Source organism: Podarcis muralis, chromosome Z, assembly GCF_964188315.1.
Source record: "Podarcis muralis chromosome Z, rPodMur119.hap1.1, whole genome shotgun sequence".
Lineage (NCBI taxonomy): Eukaryota > Metazoa > Chordata > Lepidosauria > Squamata > Lacertidae > Podarcis > Podarcis muralis.
The window spans coordinates 13,766,532-13,788,663 of record NC_135673.1 but is presented as its reverse complement, the minus strand read 5'-3'; the positions used below and the strand labels follow the sequence as shown (position 1 = coordinate 13,788,663).

The window sequence follows — 22,132 nt, the reverse complement described above, 5'->3', positions numbered from 1 at the left end:
TTCCTGGATCGTCCGCAGGCTGGATCCAGAAGGCAATTGGGCCTGATCTGGCCCGTGGACCTTTGTTTGCCAACCCATGGCCTAGAAATTAGGTCCCTGGTCCACACCAGTTGATCACTTGCTTCCTTGCTTCCACTGTCAATGCAAACAGATTCAATTCATAAAGTGCTCCACTGAGGGGGAAGTTCTACACGGCATAGGTCATTCACATAAGGTGATGACATATGGGTGATGCAGGTCTTCCAGCACTAGGGCGGCGGGGGGGGGGGGGGGGGGAGAACACCCTGTGTGAATCAGCCAGTTCTAAAGAACAAAGATGGAGTGGCTATGACAATGAACACGCAAGACTTGGCAATACTTACTCTGGGTGGCCGAGGAACCAAATCCCCCACCGGTGGCGCTGAAAGGGTTCTTATTTGCTGCCTCATGGCTTGGCTTTCCTCCTAGGCCACTGAAGAAACCACCACCTCTCCCACCACTGCTTCCAGACCCGAAGAGACCCCCGCCAGAAGAAGTCTGCTGTAAGGAGGAACAAAAAGTGGGGGAGAACTGTTTTCACTGGCTCGCAGGTACACAGGGGCCAGATTCCATGAGGACTAGAGGCATTCTACAAGCACCCCTGCAGACTTGGGCTAGGATCCAAAAAGTGTTAGTGGGCTTGCAAATTCTCCGACTCTATATTTTAGATACAGTGGTACATCTAGTTGTGAACATGATCCGTTCCAGGGTGCCATTTGCACCCCAAAAAGTCTGCAACTAGAGCGGTGCTTCTGTGGAAGAGTGAAGCATAATATACACAGAACGCTTCCGCGCATGTGGCGAAACCCGGAAGTTCCAGGTATGCCGCGTTCATAACCCGAAAATCTGCAACACAAAGCGAACGCAACTAGAGATATGACTGTACATATGACTTTTAGATATGACTTTTACATACAAAAATTTTGGTGAAATGTATATAGCATGATTTTCAAAAGTTATTTGTTAAAGTAGACTAAAATTAAAGGAAAAGAAAGTCACAATTATTATTTTTTAAATCACAACAGCAACAGAAGAAGATAAAACACCCACCCACGCATGCACATAAAAACATCCCTGAAAAGTTTTGGCATCTTATTTAAAAGGGTCAGTCTCTAGGACTGACTGTCCTGAAGCTGGAAACAGATTCCAGGGTTTAGGTACCACCACCGAAGAGTTACTGCTTGGCATTATCTGCTAACCTGACAGATGAATGGGATGGGACAGCCATGAGTTTAGAAAGCAAGTATTAAGTAGACAATGTGTTCAACTTCATCTGTACTCTGGGGAACTGTGGTGGGCTATAGACATCTGAATACTTGCAAGCTGAGAAGGACAATGTATTTCCTTCCGTCTTCTAGGCTCTTCCTCCCCCTACTCTGCTAAGAACACAGGAGCCATCTTTTCTAGGGGAAAGAATCTGAATCCTGTGTGATTAGCAAAGTGGGCGGGGGGGGGGGGGGAGGGAGGCGGGAAAGGAGCCAGCCAATCAGTTCCTGCAAGATGGGAGATTGGATTTTGGGGAACAGATTTAAGATGATAAGAAAAGCCTGCTGGATCAGGCCAGCGGCCCATCTGGTGCAGCATCCTGTTCTCACAGTGACCGCCCGGTTGCCCCAATGGGAAACCCACAAGCAGGATCAAAGCAAAAGGAGCAACTCTCTCCTTCCTGGGGTTCCCCAAAACTGGTGTTCAGCAACATCACTGCTTCAAACAGTGAAGGCAGAGCACAGGCATTTTCTCATGGTCAGGTGAGCTAGGATATAAAAGCTCATGTGGTCTTCAAGGTATCCTCGACTCATATTGCTCTGCACTGTATGAAGCACTTCCTTGCATGTCCCTGAATTGACCACAATGCAAATCTACGGCAGGATGAACCAATGTTGTTGGATTCCAGCTTCCAGCAGCCCCGGCCAGGATGGCCAGTGGTCAGGGATGATGGGAGGCAGGAGACGAGCAGCATCCAGAGGGCAACACATTGGCTATTCCTGATCTATAATCTTGGAATATATAAACCCCTAAGGGGGATTCCCATGCTCTTCCCACCAGAACCAAGCACAGGGTTTTTTTTGCGCATGAAGAAGCGTGACGATAAGTTTAGGAAAGATTACCTGGCCAAAGAGGTTCCCGCTGGTGTTGGTCGCTTGCCCGAACACAGGGCCTGGGCTGCTGGAGCCAAATGCTGGACATGGGAGAAAAAGAAAGAAAAGAGGCCAGGGAGAAAAAGTCAGCATTTAGACACAAGACAAATGAGGACTGCTGGACTAGAACCAAAGATATGAGTTTGAGGGGAGGGGTCAGTCTGGATGATGCCAGGAGTCCCTTCCAAGTACTGGGATCCTGTGTCTGGGGTAGAATGTATGAGAGCAAGCTTGCCAAGCCAGTCCCTTTGTCCAGGCTAGGGGTTGCCAAAGTGGGAAGATGTTATCAAGTTCATCAATTCTGTTGAATTAACTAACCTAAATATATTTAATTGTCTTTTGAATAACTCTGCCATTGATTAACACAGTGTTTTGAACTGCACTGTGTTTTCATTGCCCTTGGTGAATCATGCAAATTTTGAATAATGCTTTTCATAGGGTAGGGAGCACTGGAGATGAGTTTATGGAACCAAGGGGGAAGTGGCCTGAAAGACTTTGGAAACCACTGGATTGTGCTAGCTGAGGCTGATGGGAGTTGTAGTCCAAAAAGCCAGGTTAACTGGGGGATACAATCCAAAGTGTCTAGAGGAGAACAAGTCAGTGAAGGAGACCACAGAATATAGACTTGCATGTGTGGAATGAGGAGGCCTTGCTAGAAATGCCACTGCCATGTCAAGTTTGTAGGAGGTGCATTGATGTGCGGCAGGCTATGGAACATCCCCCCTTACGAGTTGAGTGTGGCCCCCTCCTTGTATAATTTTTCACAAAAATGTACCTCTTTGCCCAGGTCTTTTGAGAAGAAGTGGGGAGGAGAAAGGAGGACTGTGCCATAGCTCAGTGGGGTTGAGCACCTGCTTTGCATGCAGAAGGTTCCAGGTTCAATCCCCAGTCGTATCTCTGGGAAGGACTGGGAAAGACTCCCTTGGCCTGAGATGCGGGAGAGCTGTTGCCAGCCCATGTGGACACCACTGATCACCTGATCAATATATGGTAGCTTCCTACATTTAGTGATGTCATCTGGACGCCCCCTATTGCGGTGCTCTATCTGGCCTTGATTGCTATGCAAAATGGTTTTAATTGTGGGCTTAGTGATAAGTACAGCATGGCCTCAACATGTTACATTAAGCCAGGATAGGCAACGTGGTGCCCCCTGTACATGAATAAGCTTCAACTCCCATCACCTCTCCTTTTCTCCAAAAAAAGCAAAAATACTGAGCAATGCTGAGGTTCTAAAATCTTGAAGGAATTAAAAAGGCCTGGATTTCCATTAAACACATCTCAAAATGGCAGCAACTGCTAAATGAGTCCCAGCCGAGGACTCAGATTTCCTTTGTGCAAGAAGGATTTGGAGCTGTGTTAATCACCTGTTCCCATGAAAAGATAATGAAGTGTTTGTATTAAAAAGAATTCCCCTGCTCACTTCAAAATGCATACCCTGCCATCAAAACTAAGGCACTTTCCTGTAATTAAGGCCCCTTTCCTGTAGGCAGGGCTCACTTATGCCTTTTAAAATATTTTGTCCTGGTAATTAGCAGGGCGGGGGGGGGGGGGATGTTCTTTCTTAAATGTGCATCTTGTATATTGAAACCTAATTAGTTTTCCACCTTTGGGCACTGTGATCCATGGGGAGAGCTCCCTCCGCCCCACCCCCCTGCTGTGCTTCTGGGAAGTGGAATGTCTTGATGGATCATGCCCTGGGCTTCCCCCATCACCTTTCCTGTACATTACAGGGGCCTCCAGGCAGGAACTGCATTTCCAATTCTTTCAGTGAGAAAACTAAAAATGTCCCAGACCATTGATATTTCTTCTGAAAACTTGAGGTTTTTAAAGTCACCTTTAAAATTTGGTGGGATACCACTTAAGGTGCCACAGGACACCTCATGGGAACACAGGAAGAACACCAGAAGCTGTCTTATTTGAAGTCAGATCACTGGTCTTTCAAGCTCAGTATTGTCTACACTGACTGGCAGCGGCTCTCCGGGGTTTCAGGCAGAAAGTCTTTCTCAGCCAGCCCTGGAGATGCTGCTGGGGAATGAACCTGGGACCTTCTGCATGCAAAGCAGATGTTTCACCAATGAGTCATGGACCTTTCCCTTAAAAAATAAAGCAAGATTCTAGTCCTCATGGATCTGAATGAAGGGCTGAATTGAACAGAACCATAGGATACTGTCTTATAACTGAGCCAGGGCACTGGGTTCAACCAGCTCAGTATTGTCCACACTGAGTCTCATCGTCTCTCCTGACCCAACATGGAGATTGTAGGTACTGAAGCTGAGACCTTCTGCATGCAAGGCAGTCCCTCTGCCACTGAGCTCTGGCTCTTTCCTCTCCCGCTTAACCCATTACCCCTTGGTCCCTGCACATGCCTTCTTACCTGAAGCTTGACAGAAACTGAATCCAGCCGAGGATGTTGGGGTGGTGGCAGCGGCTGCGCTCCCAAAGATGGATGCCCCCTGCCCGAAGCTGGAGCTCTGTCCAAAAGCAGGGGTGCTGCTTTGGCCAAAGAGGCTGGTGCCTGCAGTGGCCGCAGGCTGTCCAAAACTGAAGGAGCTGGTGGTGCTTGTGCTGGATGGTGCCCCGAAGACGCTCCCACTGCTGGATGCAGGGGTGGTGGAAGAAGCCATCTGTCCAAATGCAGGAGCAGCCCCGAAGGCTGCCTGGTTGAAGGTGAACCCACTGGATGTGCTGGCTGGCTGGCCAAAGGTGGGGGCTTGGCCAAAGGCTGGCTGAGCAAAGCCTGTGGAGGTGGTGGCACCACCGAAAGCTGATGTACTGAATCCGGGAGTTGCTGCCTGTGTGGTGATGGTGGAGGTAGATGGTGGCGGGGTGGCAGGGGGTTGGTTAAATGGAGAAGGCGGCGCTGCAGAGAGCTGGCCGAAGATGGGGGGCATGGAAGGGGTCACCAATGCCTCAATTGCAGGTTGGCTGAAGGCTGAGCCAGAAGAGCAGGTGGCAGGGGGCTGTGCAAACACAGAAGGGGCTGAGACATTGGCTGTGAATGCAGAGGTGCCAGTGGCCGGGGCCTGGATGGACGCACTTGGGCTACAGCAAGCTGGAAGCGCTCTGGTCACTTCGGCAGGCTGAGAGGCCATGCTTGCTGAAGGCAAGGTTGCTGGAGTGTGCTGGTCCAGAGATGTTGCCACAGAAACCACCTCAGCCTTTGAATCAGTAGGAGAAGTGGCGGGAACAGCTTCTTTGGCAGGTGCTACTGTTCCCGCTGCTGCCACAGCAAGACTGATTGCATCCACCTCTTCCAACGAAGGTGTGGCCAGAGCAGGAGGATCTCGAGGAGGTTCTGGAGTATGGACCTGGGGTTGGGGCAGCAGCTGCATTGCTCCAAGCTTGCTGGCATCACTCTGAGGCAGCTTTTCAGGGCCTGGGGAGGTTCTGGCATCTTCCTCTCCTTTACCTGTTGGTGTGGTGCCCACAGCAGTTGGAGCTGAACTCAACAGACTTCCGAATGACAGAGTAGCGTTTGCCGCCGGTGCAGAAGAGGGTGTTGCTGCTGCGGCATTTGCTGGCTGAATCCCAAGTGCAAAAGTTGACTTGGCACCTCCTGCAGGCGCTCCAAAGAGAGCAGGAGACCCTGTGTTGACCAATTGGACATTGCTGAAGATGGTGCTGCCAGACGTTGATGTTAAGCTGGTTGTCATCACAGAGGCAGCCACCTCTGTTGATTTGCTGACCTGCAAAGAGCTTCCAAGAGTAAACCCAGAAGGTATTGTGCTCGCTTTTGCTTGCTGTCCTCCTGTGGCATTAACAGGTGGAGGCTGTTTGGTAGTGGCAGCCTTGGAATTCTCATCAGCTTGACCGACTCTTAACCCAGAGAAACTCCCAAGGGTCTCCCCAGCAGCGGTGCCCTGGAAGAGGTGATCTCCTTGTTTTAATGGAAGCCCTTCCAGTTTCCCAGAGGTTGAGAAAGGGACGGAGGCCACAGGGGCTGAGGTCACCTGGCTGTTTGCCGGGCTTGGATCTCCTGAGCCACTGCTTGTCATGGGGACTCCTGGAAGACTGGGCGGTTTTGCGGACCCAAAAGTGAAAGAGCTCTCCAGAGGGGTTCCAAATTTCACGTTCCCGCCAAGGGGAAAGGCATCAGGCTGGCTCAGCTGTTTTGGAGGAGAAGGTATTGCTGCCAAGGCACAAGAGAAAGACACAAAGCAAATAAATTTCAAAGGTAAGGTTCACTGATCACTACCACCCAGCTCCAAAGCAGCATAAACCCTAGAATTCATATCTCAGAGGTAGATCATCTGTTTTGCCTGCAGAAGGTCCTAGGTTCAATCCCAATCAGCATCACCAGGCAGGGCTGGGAGAAACTCTGCCTCAATCACTGGAGAGTCACTGCCACTCAGTGCAGACAACACCATGCTAGGTGGACCCTAACAGCTCAACTCAATCAAAGGCAGCTTTCTATGTCCCTCTGCTTAGTTTGTTGAGTTGTGTATTGTTTGGTTTAACCTCAAAAACCTTTCCCCCCTCCTCTTCCAGACCATCAGTTCCACAGTCTGTTACATAAACCACTCACCAACTTCTGGCAAACTGCAGCTATAGATCAAGTCAACCAGGTATTCCCAATCTCTTGAAACATTTGCTTCTGTTTACTCCTTTCCTGAAGACAGGAGTGCCTGGCGTGCTCTGGTCCATGGGGTCATGAAGAGTCGGACATGACTAAACGACTAAACAACACTCCTTTCCTACAGGTAGGTTTATGTTTAGTGGCAGAGCTTAGAGGTAGAGCATATTCTTTGCATGCAGAAGAGCCTAGGTTCAACCTCCAGCATACCCAGTTAAGAAAAAGGCCATCAGATGCTGTTGAGCTTTATCATCCCTGACTGCTATGGACATGCTTGCTGGGCCTGATGGGACCTGTGGTTCAGCAACATCTGGAGGGCTAAAGGTTCCTTATCCCTGGATTAGAGAAGGAAGGAGTTGTGGCTGTACCAGCAGGACTAGAGAAGTCCCCCCCCCCCCCAGCCTGAGGGCCACATTCTCTTCAAAATGCACACCCCATTTTAAAACAAAAACTCACCTTCTACTGGAGGGACAGATGTTGCAAGAGAGGTGAGGATTGCATCAAGGTTAGCTTCAGGTCTAGAAGACAAAACAAAAACATTAATGTAAAAAATTTGGCCTTTTCAAGAAGGGAAGTAGAAGGTTTGCGGGGGGTGGGGAGGGAAGACAGTACACGTGTATACACTACATATTTGTTCCATCATGGCTCTCACTAATGGGAAGCATAGTTTGGTAGGATGCCAATAGTTCACTACCTACCTGCACTATGCATTGTCTATTTAACACTGTGTTGCTTTTTGTTTTTTTGTGGCTCTATATGCCACCCAAGTATGCGTCAGTGAGTGGCCAAACAGATCTAGTCATCATAATAATTTCTTAAAAAGAGAGTCCTGTTTAACAACTGTGCCACCTTTCTCTCCATTTATTTTCAGGTTTTCATAACACAGGCTTTTCCCTAAAAGCAATGAGATGATGAGCTATTCTACCTGAACTGCATGACAAGATGAAAGTGTTCGCTGAACGACCCCTCCATATATAAATTAAACATGTGCATGGTTACTTAATTTGCAGAACACATGCACAGTGCAGAATTTCAGCTTCTCCTAATTCACACATGGGAGCCTGGGTTCCTAATCCCCCGTGACCCCTTCCCATCTGAATCAGGCATGGGAGAGGATTTTGCTGAACTATAATTCCGATCATCCCTGGCTATTGGCCATGCTGGCTGCAAAGGCTGGTGGGAATTGTAGTTCAGCAACCGCAACCCTGATCTAAATGGTTGTTCCCCAGGTCTGATTATAATGTGATTGAATGAGAATTGCCTACCCCATGGCGACCTTCTCCATGTGACTGCTTATGCAACTGAAGCCTCCAGATGGCAAAAGGACGATTTAGTCACCTCCATGAGTATAGATTACAGGCTTTCCCTCCCAAGCCATAAAAGCTACATTATGGCTAACTGGGCCACTGCATCTTTTCCAGCTTCCATGCTCTCAAATTCAGCCCCTCCATGGCTGCATTTCAGTTTCTGTGCCTGGATCTGCATGAATTTTTGATTTTATATTTTATTTTATATATCCAGTGCTGCAGGTTGCAGGGGAGACTAGCCTGGGCAAATGAGGCACTGCCCTATTGACTTCAATCAGCCCCCACCTATGTTCTGTTATTGTTGTTTATTGTTTGTAAGCCACTTTGGGATTCATTTGAATGGAAAGCGGCATAGAAATACAATAAATCAAATCAAATCAGCGTTGCCCCTTGCAGAACTCAGCTGGGAGGACTTAGCTGGCTCTGCCTGTCATTGGCTCTGGTGCCGCCTGCTGTTGGGCTCCTGACCTCCCAAACCCACCAGTCTCAACGCACACCAGTGGCTACTGGCAGGTTGACCAAAACACTGTGAGATATACAATTTCTGTCCTAGCAAAAGGACTATCGTTAGGGCTAGTGCCATTACGGAGAAATCTGCTTACAAATATTGCCAAGAATTCTGCTGGTGGCTGGTAATGAGATAGAATGTTGTGTGTTTGTCAACAAGAGCCAAGGGCAGCCAAACCAGGATAGAAGGCAGGTTGTTGTACCCTCTCCTACAACAGTTCACTTGAGCTTCATCTCCACCTCCCACGCAGTGCACATAGGCTGCAAACCTGGCCATGCCTATTTTGAAGCACTGGATTTCATTGTGCTTATTCCCAAGTGGGGTGAGGGCTCCGGTCTTGCACCCCATATTTGCTCCGTGGAGCTCAAGGTGACAGCAATGACTCTCCTGTTTTAATCTCACAACAATCCTGCAAGGTAGTCCTGAAGGTTATTCCCCGGGTCCTCAATCTAACAGTCCAGGCATGTCCAACAGGTAGATTGTGATCTACCGGTAGATCACTGGATGTTTGTGGTAGATCACTGGTAGATCATTGGCTCCCCACAAAGAAGCTGAACAACCGTGGCTCCCCTTAAAAAAGCTCAACATTTAACCTCCTCCCTGAAAAAACTCAACAACTTTGACCTGAACCCCCCAAAAAGGAGGTAGATCACTGCCAGTTTTTAACTCTGTGAGTAGATTGCAGTCTCTTGGGAGTTGGCCACCCCTGTAATAGTCAAATGCAGCCTTTTACCAACCAGGTGCTCTCCACCTGTTTTGGAATAGGACTCCTACCAGCATGGGGCTGATGGGAGCTCTAATCCCAAACAGCTAGAGGACACCACGTTGGCCACGGCTGCTCTAACCAAGACTCGAACTAAGAGGCCAGGGTGGCCTTCATCGCTCAGCCTAACACACCTCTCAGGAATATAACCACCGCATTACACCGACCCTCTGAAAAGTGATCACGTGCCTTGCTGTTCGTAACATTAGTGCTACCAAGGGACATCAAAGAAACAGAAACAGAAAGACGTCCATACATACACAGAGGTGGTAAATGTGAACGCTTTGTTGAACTGGGCAACTGTTGATGGAGTGGGCGCAGCAGCAGCAGAAGTCACGGATGCTGATATCTTCTGAGGGCCTTGCCCTGGGATTGTAAACACAGCACAGAGTTATACACACACCATAGATAGAGGGGAGGGAGAGGGGGAGAGACATGGCACTGTCAGCTTTCCCAGGACAAGTCTTTTTGAGTTACTATGTTTTATACCCCACCTTTCATCCAATTATTTTAAGATGAAGCAGGAACATTCTGCGTGCAAAGCACATGCTCTGCCACTGAGTTATGGGCTTTTCCTGGGACTTGCTGTGTTACCTCCCAAGCTGGAATGGGCCATAAGAAGCCCTCTCCCTTTCCTCAAGACAAGTAATGATAGCTAGTAACACTCTAGCCTAAGACAACAAATTCTGGGCAGAGAGCTCTGAAAACTGGCACTGAGTGGGTGGGGGTAGAGGGAGAGATTATATGACTGAGCTCCAATAAGCAGATCAAGCAGCTTTCCATAAATGTATCAGCTTAGCAAGCCTTTGCACCACTCCGACTCCATCCCCACTGGAAATATGAACATGTATTCATGTGTGAGAGACAATACTTTAGAGAAGTTATAAAGGGGGTGAATGCATGAATGGTGTGAAGTGTGTGTAAGTGTTGTGAGAAGGGGGGGGGAGGGAGAAGGAGAAGGAATGAATCAATGAATGAATCAATAAACAGTATATGGGAAACAGAATGAACGAATGTTGGCGTGGTGAGAGAAAGGATGGTGTGGCTCTGCCCCAAATTTGGCTATGGTCCTGGCCCAATACCTTCTCTCCTCCCCCCCCGCCCCCCCCCCCGCATGGAGCCCTTGATGGATTACCCCACAAACAAATGTATCCCTTGCAGGGAGGAAGGTTCATAGCTAAGGCTATCAGTGACACCAGTGACAAAACCTATGCTCTACCCTCTATTGTCAGAGTCAGCATGCTTGTGAATACCAGGTTGGCCACTGTAGGGAAAGGATGCTGGACTAGATGCCCCACCCCCACCCTTTGGCCTGATCCAGCAACCTGGCTCATATGTTCCCAACTCCTAAATTCACATAAACCGTAACCAGCCTTCAGAACTGAAAAACATGGTCTGACCATGGTTTCCAATTCCGGGTTGCTAACAGTGTTTGGCCTGAATCCCCACACACCCCACCCCAGAATCGCACCAACCCCCTTTTTCAGGGCTGTTTGCAGGTTCCTTCCTTGCACGACAAAAAAGTATTGCCAATGCCGGTAATAAAAATGATTTCAGTTTGAGTGGTTACCTAACCAAAGCAAGAATCAGTCTGGATTGCGTATGCACTGGAAGGAGGGGTGATGAACAGGGAGGCTGACAGCCACTACCTCCCAAGAGGTAATAGCACTGTGTATTTTTATTTATTTATTTAACTGCATACAAAAGCTATCGAGAGACCTTGGGCAAACATCTCTCGAAATTGTCACCATAACAACAAATGTTCAAAATGCGGCAAGAGTGGGTTCTGCAAACTCTTGCATTGGCTAAGAGACTTACACTGCAAGGCTGGAAAGATGAATAGTTTATCACTCAGCGGCTCAAGGATCTCACTGCCATGAACATATGCTTACACTTACTCATTTTCGTTTAGATACCTGTTTTGGGACTGCTTATATTGATGTGTTTATACAGCAATATTTTTCTGTTAAAATTCCAAAGAAAGGGGCATGCTGAGAGCAGACCCACTGAAATTAAGGGGCATGATTAACTTGGGTCCAGTAGTTTTAGTGGGCCTACTCTTGAGTAGGACTAGTGCTGTAAACCAGTGTTTCCCAACCTTGGGCCTCCAGCTGTTTTTGAACTACAATTCCCATCATCCCTGACCACTGTTCTTGCTAGCTAGGGATGATGGGAGTTGTAGTCCAAAAACAGCTGGAGGCCCAAGGTTGGGAAACACTGCTGTAAACAACGAAAAAATATTTTTAAAAAACAATAACCATAATTATTTTAAAAGGCAAGGAAAGTGCTGTAGGACTCAATACCCAACATTTCCAGCTTGCTCATGATTTAAATCTGTACTATTTGTTAAAATAAAAATAAAAATGTCATTTCTGATGGGGGATGAGGTCTGTTGCTTTCATGTTCCACTTGTGAGCCTCACAGAAGCACCTGACTGAGCTCCACTGGAGAAAGAAGGCTGGATGAAATTGGATACAGAAAGACTTAAAAATAAATAAATCTTCACCCCATGGTTGCCAGCATTTCAGGTTTTAAGTGTCATTACCTATTTATGTAGCCAAAAAGTCACAATCCCTGCACAGCAGACTTGAATGCCCAGAACTGTATACATGATTCCTGTTGGTGGTTGCACCACTGATTTGTATAATGACATTACAACACTGTCAGTTTCATCCCTAATCCTGTTCCTAAAGATCCTGGAACCAGCCCTTTCAATGGCTACTACACCCTGGTGGCGGATGTCTTCATTGAGCTTATGCCACTACAGCCCTAAGTTCTTGCTCCTAGTCAGTAATTGCCACTTCAGATCTTGTTAGCTGGCAGTACCCAATGTTAGTCCTACTCAGAGTGGACCCATTGAAAATGATGGGACATGACTGACTTGGGTACATTGATTTCAGAATGTCTACCCTGAGTAGAACTTAGCTGGATACTGTATCTACCTGGCTCAATTTCACTATTTGTTGCAATTGGGATACTTTTACTCCATGGTACATCATAATTGCCTTGAGCAGGCCAAGTCCCTCTTCTTTCCCCCTCTGTCTGCAATTTTCTGGCCCCGCAACAATACTCAGGGTAGACATTCTGAAATCAAGCTTCTACATTTCTGCTTAACTAAGTAGTCCTGCGAGTGTGTTGAAATTACGATTAGTTTTGGGGAAATGCCATTTCTGAACAGATAAGCACTCTATGTTAACACTGTTGGGACGGGACCTGCAATGAACCACTGGTGGGTGGAACACTTCCATTCCTTCTGCCGGCCAGCCAGCTCATACCCTTCCCCAGGTTACTCCATTCCATTCTAAACCCCCCCCCCCCATTTTTCCGGTTTTTCTCCTAAGGCACTCAGCATTGGCCTCTGTGCATGCTCAGTCCATATTGGGCTATTTTTGGTTGGTTTTCTTGTACTTCTGTAAGCTATAGAGGGCCACCCCCTCAGGTTCTTGTTTGTTGGTGGCTCTACTTTGGCTACAGTCCCATCATCTCTCAACAATCAAGTTTACTATTAGAAGCAGAGATGGCGGATCCTCTGGTGCCTTCTGCTTCTCGCTCTGGGTTGTAACCAAGCTTTACCTGTCAGAGTAGACTCACTGAAATTAATGGATCTGAATTAGTCACATCCATTAACTACAACGGGTCTACTATGAGTAGGACTAGCACTGGTTTCCTACTCTTTGGATCCCCCTCCCTTTAAATATTAAGGCAGGTGCCATCTCCAGTGTCTTTTGGAACCTACTGAAGATCATCTTCTTCCCACAAGCCTTCTGCGTACAGATCTTTCCCAGTTTGCATCTGCTTAAGAACTGTGTTTAGACAGTTTATCTTGTGATTTTGATGCTCTGGGTGCCTTTAGGAGAAGGGTAAGGATATCAATTTGAACAACAACAACAGCAGCAGCATAAACTGACCTGTGCTCTTTTTGCCAGCTGATGGCTGGCCAGTAGATGCCATGGTGACACTTGCCACGGAAGAAGAGTTGGGTGGAGACTGCATCTTAAGTGAGCTTGGTGAAGGTCCCTAAAACAAAACAAAACAAAACACAATAGTAGTTAGGCCAAGAAGCATGCAAGGAAGGATAAGGGCTTGAGAGATGGTGCACTCTAGGACAAGAAATAACTACAGGCAGCGACCATTTTGTGTATATCTGATTGACACGCGACCACCAACACCCCCTGGAAGGGACAGGGTGGAACAGGGTTGGGGAAGAATGGGCTGACACACACAGTGACCTGGAACACCCCCCACACAAATGGGGAGTTGCCTGTTTGCAGTCCCCGTGAAAAAGAGGAGGCACCATGCAAGGGCAGAAGAAACATGCCCTTAGCAGGCACACAGAGAATCTGCCCCAAGGCAAAGTTAGGAAATCCTACGCATGTTCAGCTTGGCACATCTGCTGCTTGGCCTTACCCACTTCAGACTACAAGCAGGTAAATATGCTTGAATGCAAAACAACCACCAACAACTAAACCTTATTGCACATAGAAAGCTTGTGTGTCAGGGAGAAGGCAGTAAGTAACAGCCCTTTCAGAATGCAAAGTTTGGAAGGCTTAATGTGCCATGTTCTTGGGGCACCATCAGCCATCCAGCTCAGAGGTGGATCAAGGAATAAGAGGCAGCACCCTGGTGAGGCAGTGTGCCCTCCAACCACTCCTGGACCATCCAGACCAGAAGGTGTTGTCTTGGCTGACTCCCTCAGCTAAAAGGAGTTAGCAGCCAGTCCTCATAACAGACTTGTTTTTACATCATTTTAATTCTATTGTAGCTTCATTACATTTTAACTATTATCTTACATGTTTTTAGCAATCTGTGTTTAATCCATGTTTGTTTTAACCTATGTGAGCCAGCTTGAGTCCCAGTTCTGGGGACAAGATGGGATAGAGGAGGAGGAGGAGGAGGAGGAGGAGGAGGAGAAGAAGAAGAAGCAGCAGAAGCAGCAGCAGCAGCAGCTTGAAAGAGGTAGTGGGATCCTCTGCAGTTCAATCTCCCAAAATACTACCTGCATTGTTCCCTGAATTGGTGCAATGTCCTCTGAAGTGCACCTGAAATGGTATCATGTTACCATTTATTAGGCCTCAGCAAGAAGCTATCATGCCCTAAAGCTGTGCCAATATCACCTTTGTAATTGGTAAACCAAAGTTTAGGAATCCCCTCCAGACAATGCTGAGTGAGAACTCCCATCATTCCTGGCCATTGGCCATGCGAGCTGCAGGGGCTGATGGTAGCCACAGTTTACCAACATTAGGAAGTTCATAAGTGTATTGTTTGTGGCTGTAGGTCTTGAAATCATGAAACTTGAATGACTAGTCTTCAGCAGACTGCAAAGTCCAGGTGTCTTGGTCCCCCTCCCTAACTTGTAATCATGTCTACTCTGGTCCTGGGAAAACATGGTGTTGGTCGAGGAACCTAAGCTGCTGTCTGTTACCTCTTGAGACAAACCTTGGACATAGTGGTGTGTGTGTGGTATTTGTGTTCTCTGTCATGTGTGGGACTTCTCTGAGTAATTTTTTTTTTTTTGCAGCCTGAGTCAAGGAATTTGAGAGCTTGTGTTTGCTAGAATTTGGGATACATGCATACCTAGGTTGTGCCAAAAGACACCGGTATATATTTCACCACAAGCTTTTCACAGAAAATAGATGATAGGCAAAGTGAACATGGACCACCAGCACCAAACTGTATGGGAAACACCCTTATTAGAAAAGCTAACCAACAAACCGAAAATAACACGGGGACAAATAAAAAGACGATGCCTTCACCCTGGTGTGGCTCCCCTTTATTACACACACAGCCCAAGAAGACAACAACAAGAATGCACTGATAGCATAAGAATCAATATGGCTAACTTGACCCAACAACCCCTCCCTTTCATACAGATGCCAGCAAAACTCACTGCAGCCAACTGGAGGAAACCAACCATGCCCTAGGCCCCACAACCTCTCTCAATTCCAATGAAAACTAGTAAGTGAATAAAAAGAGAACCTACCCAAGTGACACGGACACAGAAATCTTGCACAAACACTATGTAAAAGAATGAAAGCCTACCACCCCCTACTCTCTTCCCCACCTCATTTCAGATATGATGGATCTGTAGAAAGGACTTTAAGATCTGAAGATTGAGAAAATGTATGTACGTAACCAAGTAATTTTTTTAAATAAAGACACTTTGAAAAGTGGGAACGTATGTGAACTAAGGGGTTCAAAAATTACATTGTGTTACAATCTTAAAGAGAATTTTTATAAAATAATATTTGGTATTTAACTCCTGAGAAACTATTCAGAATTCATAAAGATGTTTCAAATGTTTGCTGGAAATGCCAAGAACATGAAGGGACATTTTTATCATGCCAGTGGACGTGTAAAAAAGCTAAAAAATATTGGCTGCACAAACATATATACATACATACATGCATATATACAGCAGATTTTAAAAGGCTAATATTCAATTTAAGCCAGAACTTTTCCTCTTAGAGCTAATGGATACACAATTAGAACAAGATTGTGGAAGATTACTCCAATATATGATTACAGCAGCAAGTGTGCTTTACGAATAAAGATGGGGAGATACAGCATTACCCACTATAGGAGAATGGCTGATAAAATTATTGGATCTGGCTGAGATAGCAAAGTTAACATGCTTAATTAGAGAGAGAGAGAAATGTTTTTGACATTTGTCAGAAATTTGCATGATAAGAAAATTAGGGTAGCCATATATCTGGATTTTCCTGGACATTACCAGAATTTCAAAGGTGGAATTGATGTCCGGGGGGGAGGGGGAGGATTTCTGAAATGTGGTGTTTTGTAGTTTGTCGGGGGTGGGGTGGGGAAGAGAAACTCAACAATTTTGGGGGTTTCCTTTTTTAAAAAAAAGCAACACAACTTTTGGGGTGTCCTTGTTTTTACTTTCTGAAATATGGCAACCTTAAGGAAACTGAACTTGTAATATCAGGATTTGAAGATAGAAAAAGTGGTTTACTGAACACAGAATGGTTGGATTTTAACAAATGAATATCATATGAAGCTGCAGGACAAAGAACTGGAAGTTATTTTACTCTTTTCTACATTTCTTTAGTTTTTTTTCTCTCTTTCCCTTTTCTCTTACTTTCTCTCTAAGTCTGTCCTCTTCTCTTTTCTTCTTTCTAACTTTTCTTTTTTAGACTAAGTAGCTGTTTTAGTATATTAAAGAAAGATACTTTGCGATTGGTATGTATTTTTGTTTATCTATGAATGCCAATAAATAACTTTAAAAAGAAAGAAAGAAAGAAGCTTTCTGGGAAATGATTTATAATGAGTTTTAAAAAATGATGAAGATAACTTTTGTGAAAAAAACAGCAGCTTTTATTTTAGGTATAACTGATGGAGAAGTACCCAGGGGACAGGGGGAAAAAGTTTATGTATGCTACCCAAACCGCTCGAATGATTTATGCCCGCAGATGGAAGAAGAAACAGTTCCTATAAAAGAAGATTGGCAATTAAAATTAATGGAGTATGCAGAAATAGTGAAACTCACCAGAAGAATAAGAAATCAAGAAGAAAGACTTTTAAAAATAGAGTGGGGAAATTTTATTATTTGAAGATATACTGTAAAAAACCAAAACATTAGTGGGACTGATATAAACACATGCAGTAAGAGATGATTAAGTGGAAGATAAGGGAAAATGAATATATTTGAATTGGATATGCAGTAATAAAAAGATATAGAATAAGTAACCACAGAAAGGAGGGGAGGGAAGTCAAGGGGAAGGTAAATTAGATTTGTAAATACTTTGTTTTTCTTGTTAAAAATATATGTAAAAGGTGAAAATGAAAAATTAAAATTAAAGAAAGCTTGAGTTTGTGCTGTCTGTAAGAGACTGAGCATTAAAACCCCTTGCTCATGGGGCTTACGAAAGGCAGTTGAAACAATGGGAGAAAATTGGCATATCTCCCCAAAATTATGCCACTATTCAGTCCCATTTCCCAACCTGGATTGTGACATATGGGTTGCTTTTAAGGGTTTGAAAACAGAATTAATCTGATCATGGTTATAATACACAATAAATTTAAATAAGCTCTGAGGCTTGAGTTTTCTTACTTACGTTATCCTGAAGTTTTCCTGTGCCTTTCAGTTTGAAGAAAAAAGTAGGGTTAGCAAATTGCCTCCCTTCTTCTATACCAAACTCCTCCCTGACTGCTTTATGCTAACTTGCAGCTTTTGACTTGCACTGTGCTAGGAAGCAAGCGATTGGCAGGGAGATGTCCTCTTCCTTCGTCAAAGTTTTAAACAACATTGGCAACAAGTAGCTTACTTTCATTTTGTATTATTAACCTTTGCCTTTTGCTTTGTATTTTCTTTATTATTTTATTACTTTTTAACTGTTACGACCTGCTGCTCTCGCTTATACCTTTAAAAATTGTATTAATAATAAATTATTATTATTATTATTATTATTATTATTATTATTATTATTATTATTATTATTACCTCAGCCGTCTGGCTGGGTTTCCCCATTCACAATTATAAGGTGGCGATTCTAAGCAGCAACATTAAGGATAAGTCATGCATTTGGCAACCTGCCTGTGTTTTAACTCTTTTAAATTGAAAAACTTACATTCTGCCCTTCAAAGCTCTGCAGATAAGTCTTGATTATAAGAATAGTTCAGCTTTAGCAACTGCACAGCCATCAGGACAGAAGAGCCAGAAGTTGTTTTGCTTTGTGAAATGAATAATAATAATAATAATAATAATAATAATAATAATAATAATAATATTTATACGCCACCCATCTGGCTGGGTTTCCCCAGCCACTCTGGACGGCTTCCAACAAAACACTAAAATACAATAACCTATTAAACATTGAAAGCTTCCCTAAACAGGGCTGCCTTCAGATGTCTTCTAAAAGTTTGGTAGTTATTTTTCTCTTTAGACATCTGGTGGGAGGGCGTTCCACAGGGAAGGCGCCACTACCGAGAAGGCCCTCTGCCTGGTTCCCTGTAACCTGGCTTCTCGCAGTGAGGGAACTGCCAGAAGGCTCTCGGAGCTAGACCTCAGTGTCCGGGCAGAACGATGGGGGTGGAGACGCTCCTTCAGATATACTGGACCAAGGCCGTTTAGGGCTTTCAAGGTCAGCACCAACACTTTGAACTGTGCTCGGAAACGTATTGGGAGCCAATGTAGGTCTTTCAAGACCGGTGTTATATGGTCTCGGCGGCCGCTCCCAGTCACCAGTCTAGCTGCCGCATTCTGGATTAGTTGTAGTTTCTGGGTCACCTTCAAAGGTAGCCCCACATAGAGCGCATTGCAGTAGTTCAAGCGAGAGATAACTAGAGCATGCACCACTCTGGCGAGACAGTCCGCGGGCAGGAATGGGTTTTACGCACACAAAAAGGAGGGAGGAATGAACAGCAGCAGCACCTGTGGCTGCTAAAAACTGGATTAGGTTCTCCTTGTTTTAAAGCTAATACAGAGGCAACCACTAACATATTTGTAAGAAACATTAGGCCAATAATTTTGTCAAAAAGGGACAGGGTACACAGGCTAGAAAACTGCCAGTGGTGGAAGAGGCTTTGCCACTACAAAGAGTGAAGACTAGCTTGCTGCTAATGGGCCTATTCTTGCCCTTGAAAAGTCTCATAAGCCTAATGCTAACTAGCGAGGCTTGTGGAATGAATTGGACTCTCTTGGAAGCCCCTGATGAACTCTGCTTTTAGTCTCCTGCTATGTCTTCAAACTGCAGGTGTCTGAAAAGTGGGATAGTAATGAGGGCACAGAGATTTCTCTATCCAAAGGGGGGTGGGAACCCTCCTGGAACCACTGAAGGATCTTTGTCATTGGAACCTGGAGACTGGATCTATGTTCCCTCGCACCCTGAAACTGGACTGTTGCAAGTGCTCCTCACTTCCCATGCTGCTGCCAAGCGCCACAAGCCCCAGCCTGGTGTAAAAAGGTGCGTCCTCCTAATGGCCTCGAGACAACTGTGACTTGATCCCGGAAGCCAGGGGCATAGATCCTTCAAACTCAATCCCCCAGTGGAAAAAGAAGAGGAGCAGGAGCTTAACAACACCTATCTGAACACCATAGATGTGTGTTCAGATCAACTTGTGTGGGTCATACCATTCCTACCACCTGAGCAGAAGGGGCAAGCCCATTCCTTGCATGCCTTGTTTTCTCCTTAGGATGCACAATCATATGGATTGACCCAGAGAACAAAGACTGTCATCCTTCAGACAATTTTTTTGGCCTGAAAAGAGCAATCCTTGGTACTCATTCTGTTTTGTGCGTTTCTTCTCAATCGGTTAGAGCACGGTGCTGATAACGCCAAGGCTGCAGGTTCAAACCCCATATGGGGAAGCTGCATATTCCTGCATAGCTGAATATTGCTGCATTGCAGGGGGTTGGACTAGATGATCCTCAGGGTCTCTTCCAACTCTGCAATTCTATGATTTTATGATTCTTCCTCACAGGGCTACATGCCTTCAGAAAACCTTTGGGACTGAAATATCTGATTCATGGACTCTATTCCATAGCCCCAGGTTTGAATTGCTTATAGTTCTACTGTAGTATTTTGAGTACAACATCCTAGGCTTACTTGTCATACTGTTATTATTGCTTGTTCTATGTGTGATTTCTAGAGCTACAAAGGGCACCAGCAGGATGTAACTGAGATTGTAATGTTGACAAGTAAATACGGTATTGTAGAGAAGGTGTTAAAGAATTACACTCAGGTTGCATTAAGCATGTGCCATGAATGCTGTGTGCACATATGTTGAAAGAAAAATGAAGCAGAAAGCCAAACAAGAAAGCGAAACAAATGGTTGGAAGTTTAAAGGAGAATTATGAATTCCAAAGCAAAGGTAAGGGGGCTTTTTTTCTGAACAAATGGAGGGATGGTTGGATAATTACTGTAATTACAGTGGAACCTCGTGTTATGGACGGGATCCATTCTGGAGGCCTGACTGTAACACGGAACTGACGCAAGCCGAAGCGCCACATCTGCACAAGGTGCAATTTAGCGCTTTTGCGCATGCTTGAGTGGCAAAACCCGGATGTAACCCATTCCAGTACTTCCAGGTTGCCGCGGGATGCAACACGAAAACACGTAACCTGAAGCAGACGCAACATGAAGTATGATTGTATGGAATGGAAATGTGTGTGAGAAGGGCTGAGCCCAGAGTATTGGACTTGAGCCCTAATATTTCCCTAACAATATACTATTAGTCACCTGCACAGGCCTGGTGGAATAGAATAGTTAGCAGCAGGCATTTAAAAGTTGGCACAGAAGATGTCCACTGAATCTCCAGTGGCAGAGTATTCCACAGGACTGGGCCGATGACACTAAACACTTGGTTTCTTGTTGTCATCAAACAAGCCTCACCAGCTTGGGGTATGACCAGACACACTCCTGCATATGATTCTCAGTGATCAAGCTGGCATATAAAGGATTATTAGACAGTATCTTGGATCTATGCAGTTCAGGGCTTTGTAAATGAATACATGGACCTTGAACCTGGCTTGGTAGTAGACGGACAGCTAGTGCTAATGTTTCAACAGTGGTGTCATATGGGACAGGACATAAGAAGCTAAACTTATGTACAAGACAGACGTTTAGGTCCATTTGGCTCAGTATTGCCTACACTGACTTGCAGTGGCTCTCCAAGGGTTTCAGGCTAGGGACTCTCTCCCAGCCTTAACTGGAGATGGCAGGGATTGAATTTGAGGTTTACTGCATGCAAAGTAAGTGCTCAAGTACTGAGCTACACCTCTTAGCAAAAACTCTGGCCTCTACGAAAGGAAAGGTCTATAAAGAAAGAGAAGTTTCAAGGGACGGGTGATACCTGGCTCACTTGATTGGTAGCTACAGTTGCCAGAACTTGGTGGACAGCTTGTGCAGCAGACTGAGGAACCGATGACCTGGAAAAGGAAAAGGAAAAGATTTCAGAGGCCAAACAAACCACCAAAGAATTCAACAAACAAAACACAGGAACAAAGGAGGCTGCCATTGAATGAGCCAGATTGTTGGGGTGCATATAGCTCAGTATTTCCTACAGTGAGGGGGGAAAGTATTTGATCCCCTGCTAAATTTGCCCGTTTGCCCTCTGACGAAGAAATGACCAGTCCATAATTGTAATGGTAGGTTTACTGTAGCTGTGAGAGACAGAATAACAACAGGAAAACCCCCAGAAACCCAGGAGTCTGAGATTGATGTGCATTATAATGAGTGAAATAAGTATTTGATCCCTTTGCAAATGATGACTTAGTACTTGGTGGCAAAACCCTTGTTGGCAATTACAGGGGTCAGACGTTTCTTGTAGGTGGCCACCAGGTCTGCACACATCTCAGGAGGTATTTTGTCCCACTCCTCTTTGCCCACCAAAGTAGTCAGAGGGCAAACGGGCAAATTTAGCAGGGGATCAAATACTTGCCCCCCTCACTGTACACCGAATGGCAGAGGCTCTCTCCCAGCCCTTCCTGGAGATGATGAGGATTAACTCTGTGTGACAGCATAAATGCTAAGCTGCAAGATTCTCAAAGGGCGTGTTGCCTGCTGCACCCCTTCATGAGTTACTGTTGTGCCGATTACATTCTGCCAAGATTGCATAATTCTCCTCCATCTTTGCATAGGACAAGATTGGGTCCATAACATCATTCAAGACACAGTAGAGTCACCCTTCAAGTCAGTGGCAGCTTGGGGTATGTTTGCATGAGTCTTTGCTCCATCAGTTCGGATGGGTTATGCCTAGTGCAGAGACTCAATCAAATGTACCAGAAATGGGAAATCTCTAGCCTTTTTACTGCTTTCATATTTACTCCATTTTTATCCTGTCCTTCCTCCAAGGCCTGCATTCCCTTCT

The 22,132-nt window shown here is 45.5% G+C and overlaps 1 protein-coding gene across 6 annotated transcripts in view; it reads right to left on the bottom strand.

Annotated features, from left to right (window-relative positions):
* The window catches only part of NUP214 (nucleoporin 214), an 83,604-nt gene that overhangs the window by 14,000 nt on the left and 47,472 nt on the right, over nt 1-22,132 (bottom strand). For 5 of the 6 annotated variants that reach the window (XM_028714313.2, XM_028714310.2, XM_028714314.2 and 2 more), the window contains 7 exons: nt 21,116-21,191; nt 13,216-13,324; nt 9,568-9,673; nt 7,186-7,247; nt 4,531-6,285; nt 2,127-2,197; nt 363-519 (listed from right to left, as the gene is read on the bottom strand). In XM_028714313.2, coding sequence (XP_028570146.2) covers nt 363-519; nt 2,127-2,197; nt 4,531-6,285; nt 7,186-7,247; nt 9,568-9,673; nt 13,216-13,324; nt 21,116-21,191 — 2,336 coding nt within the window. The remainder of the gene's footprint in view (nt 1-362; nt 520-2,126; nt 2,198-4,530; nt 6,286-7,185; nt 7,248-9,567; nt 9,674-13,215; nt 13,325-21,115; nt 21,192-22,132) is intronic. The other variant, XM_028714311.2, reaches the window with a different exon arrangement.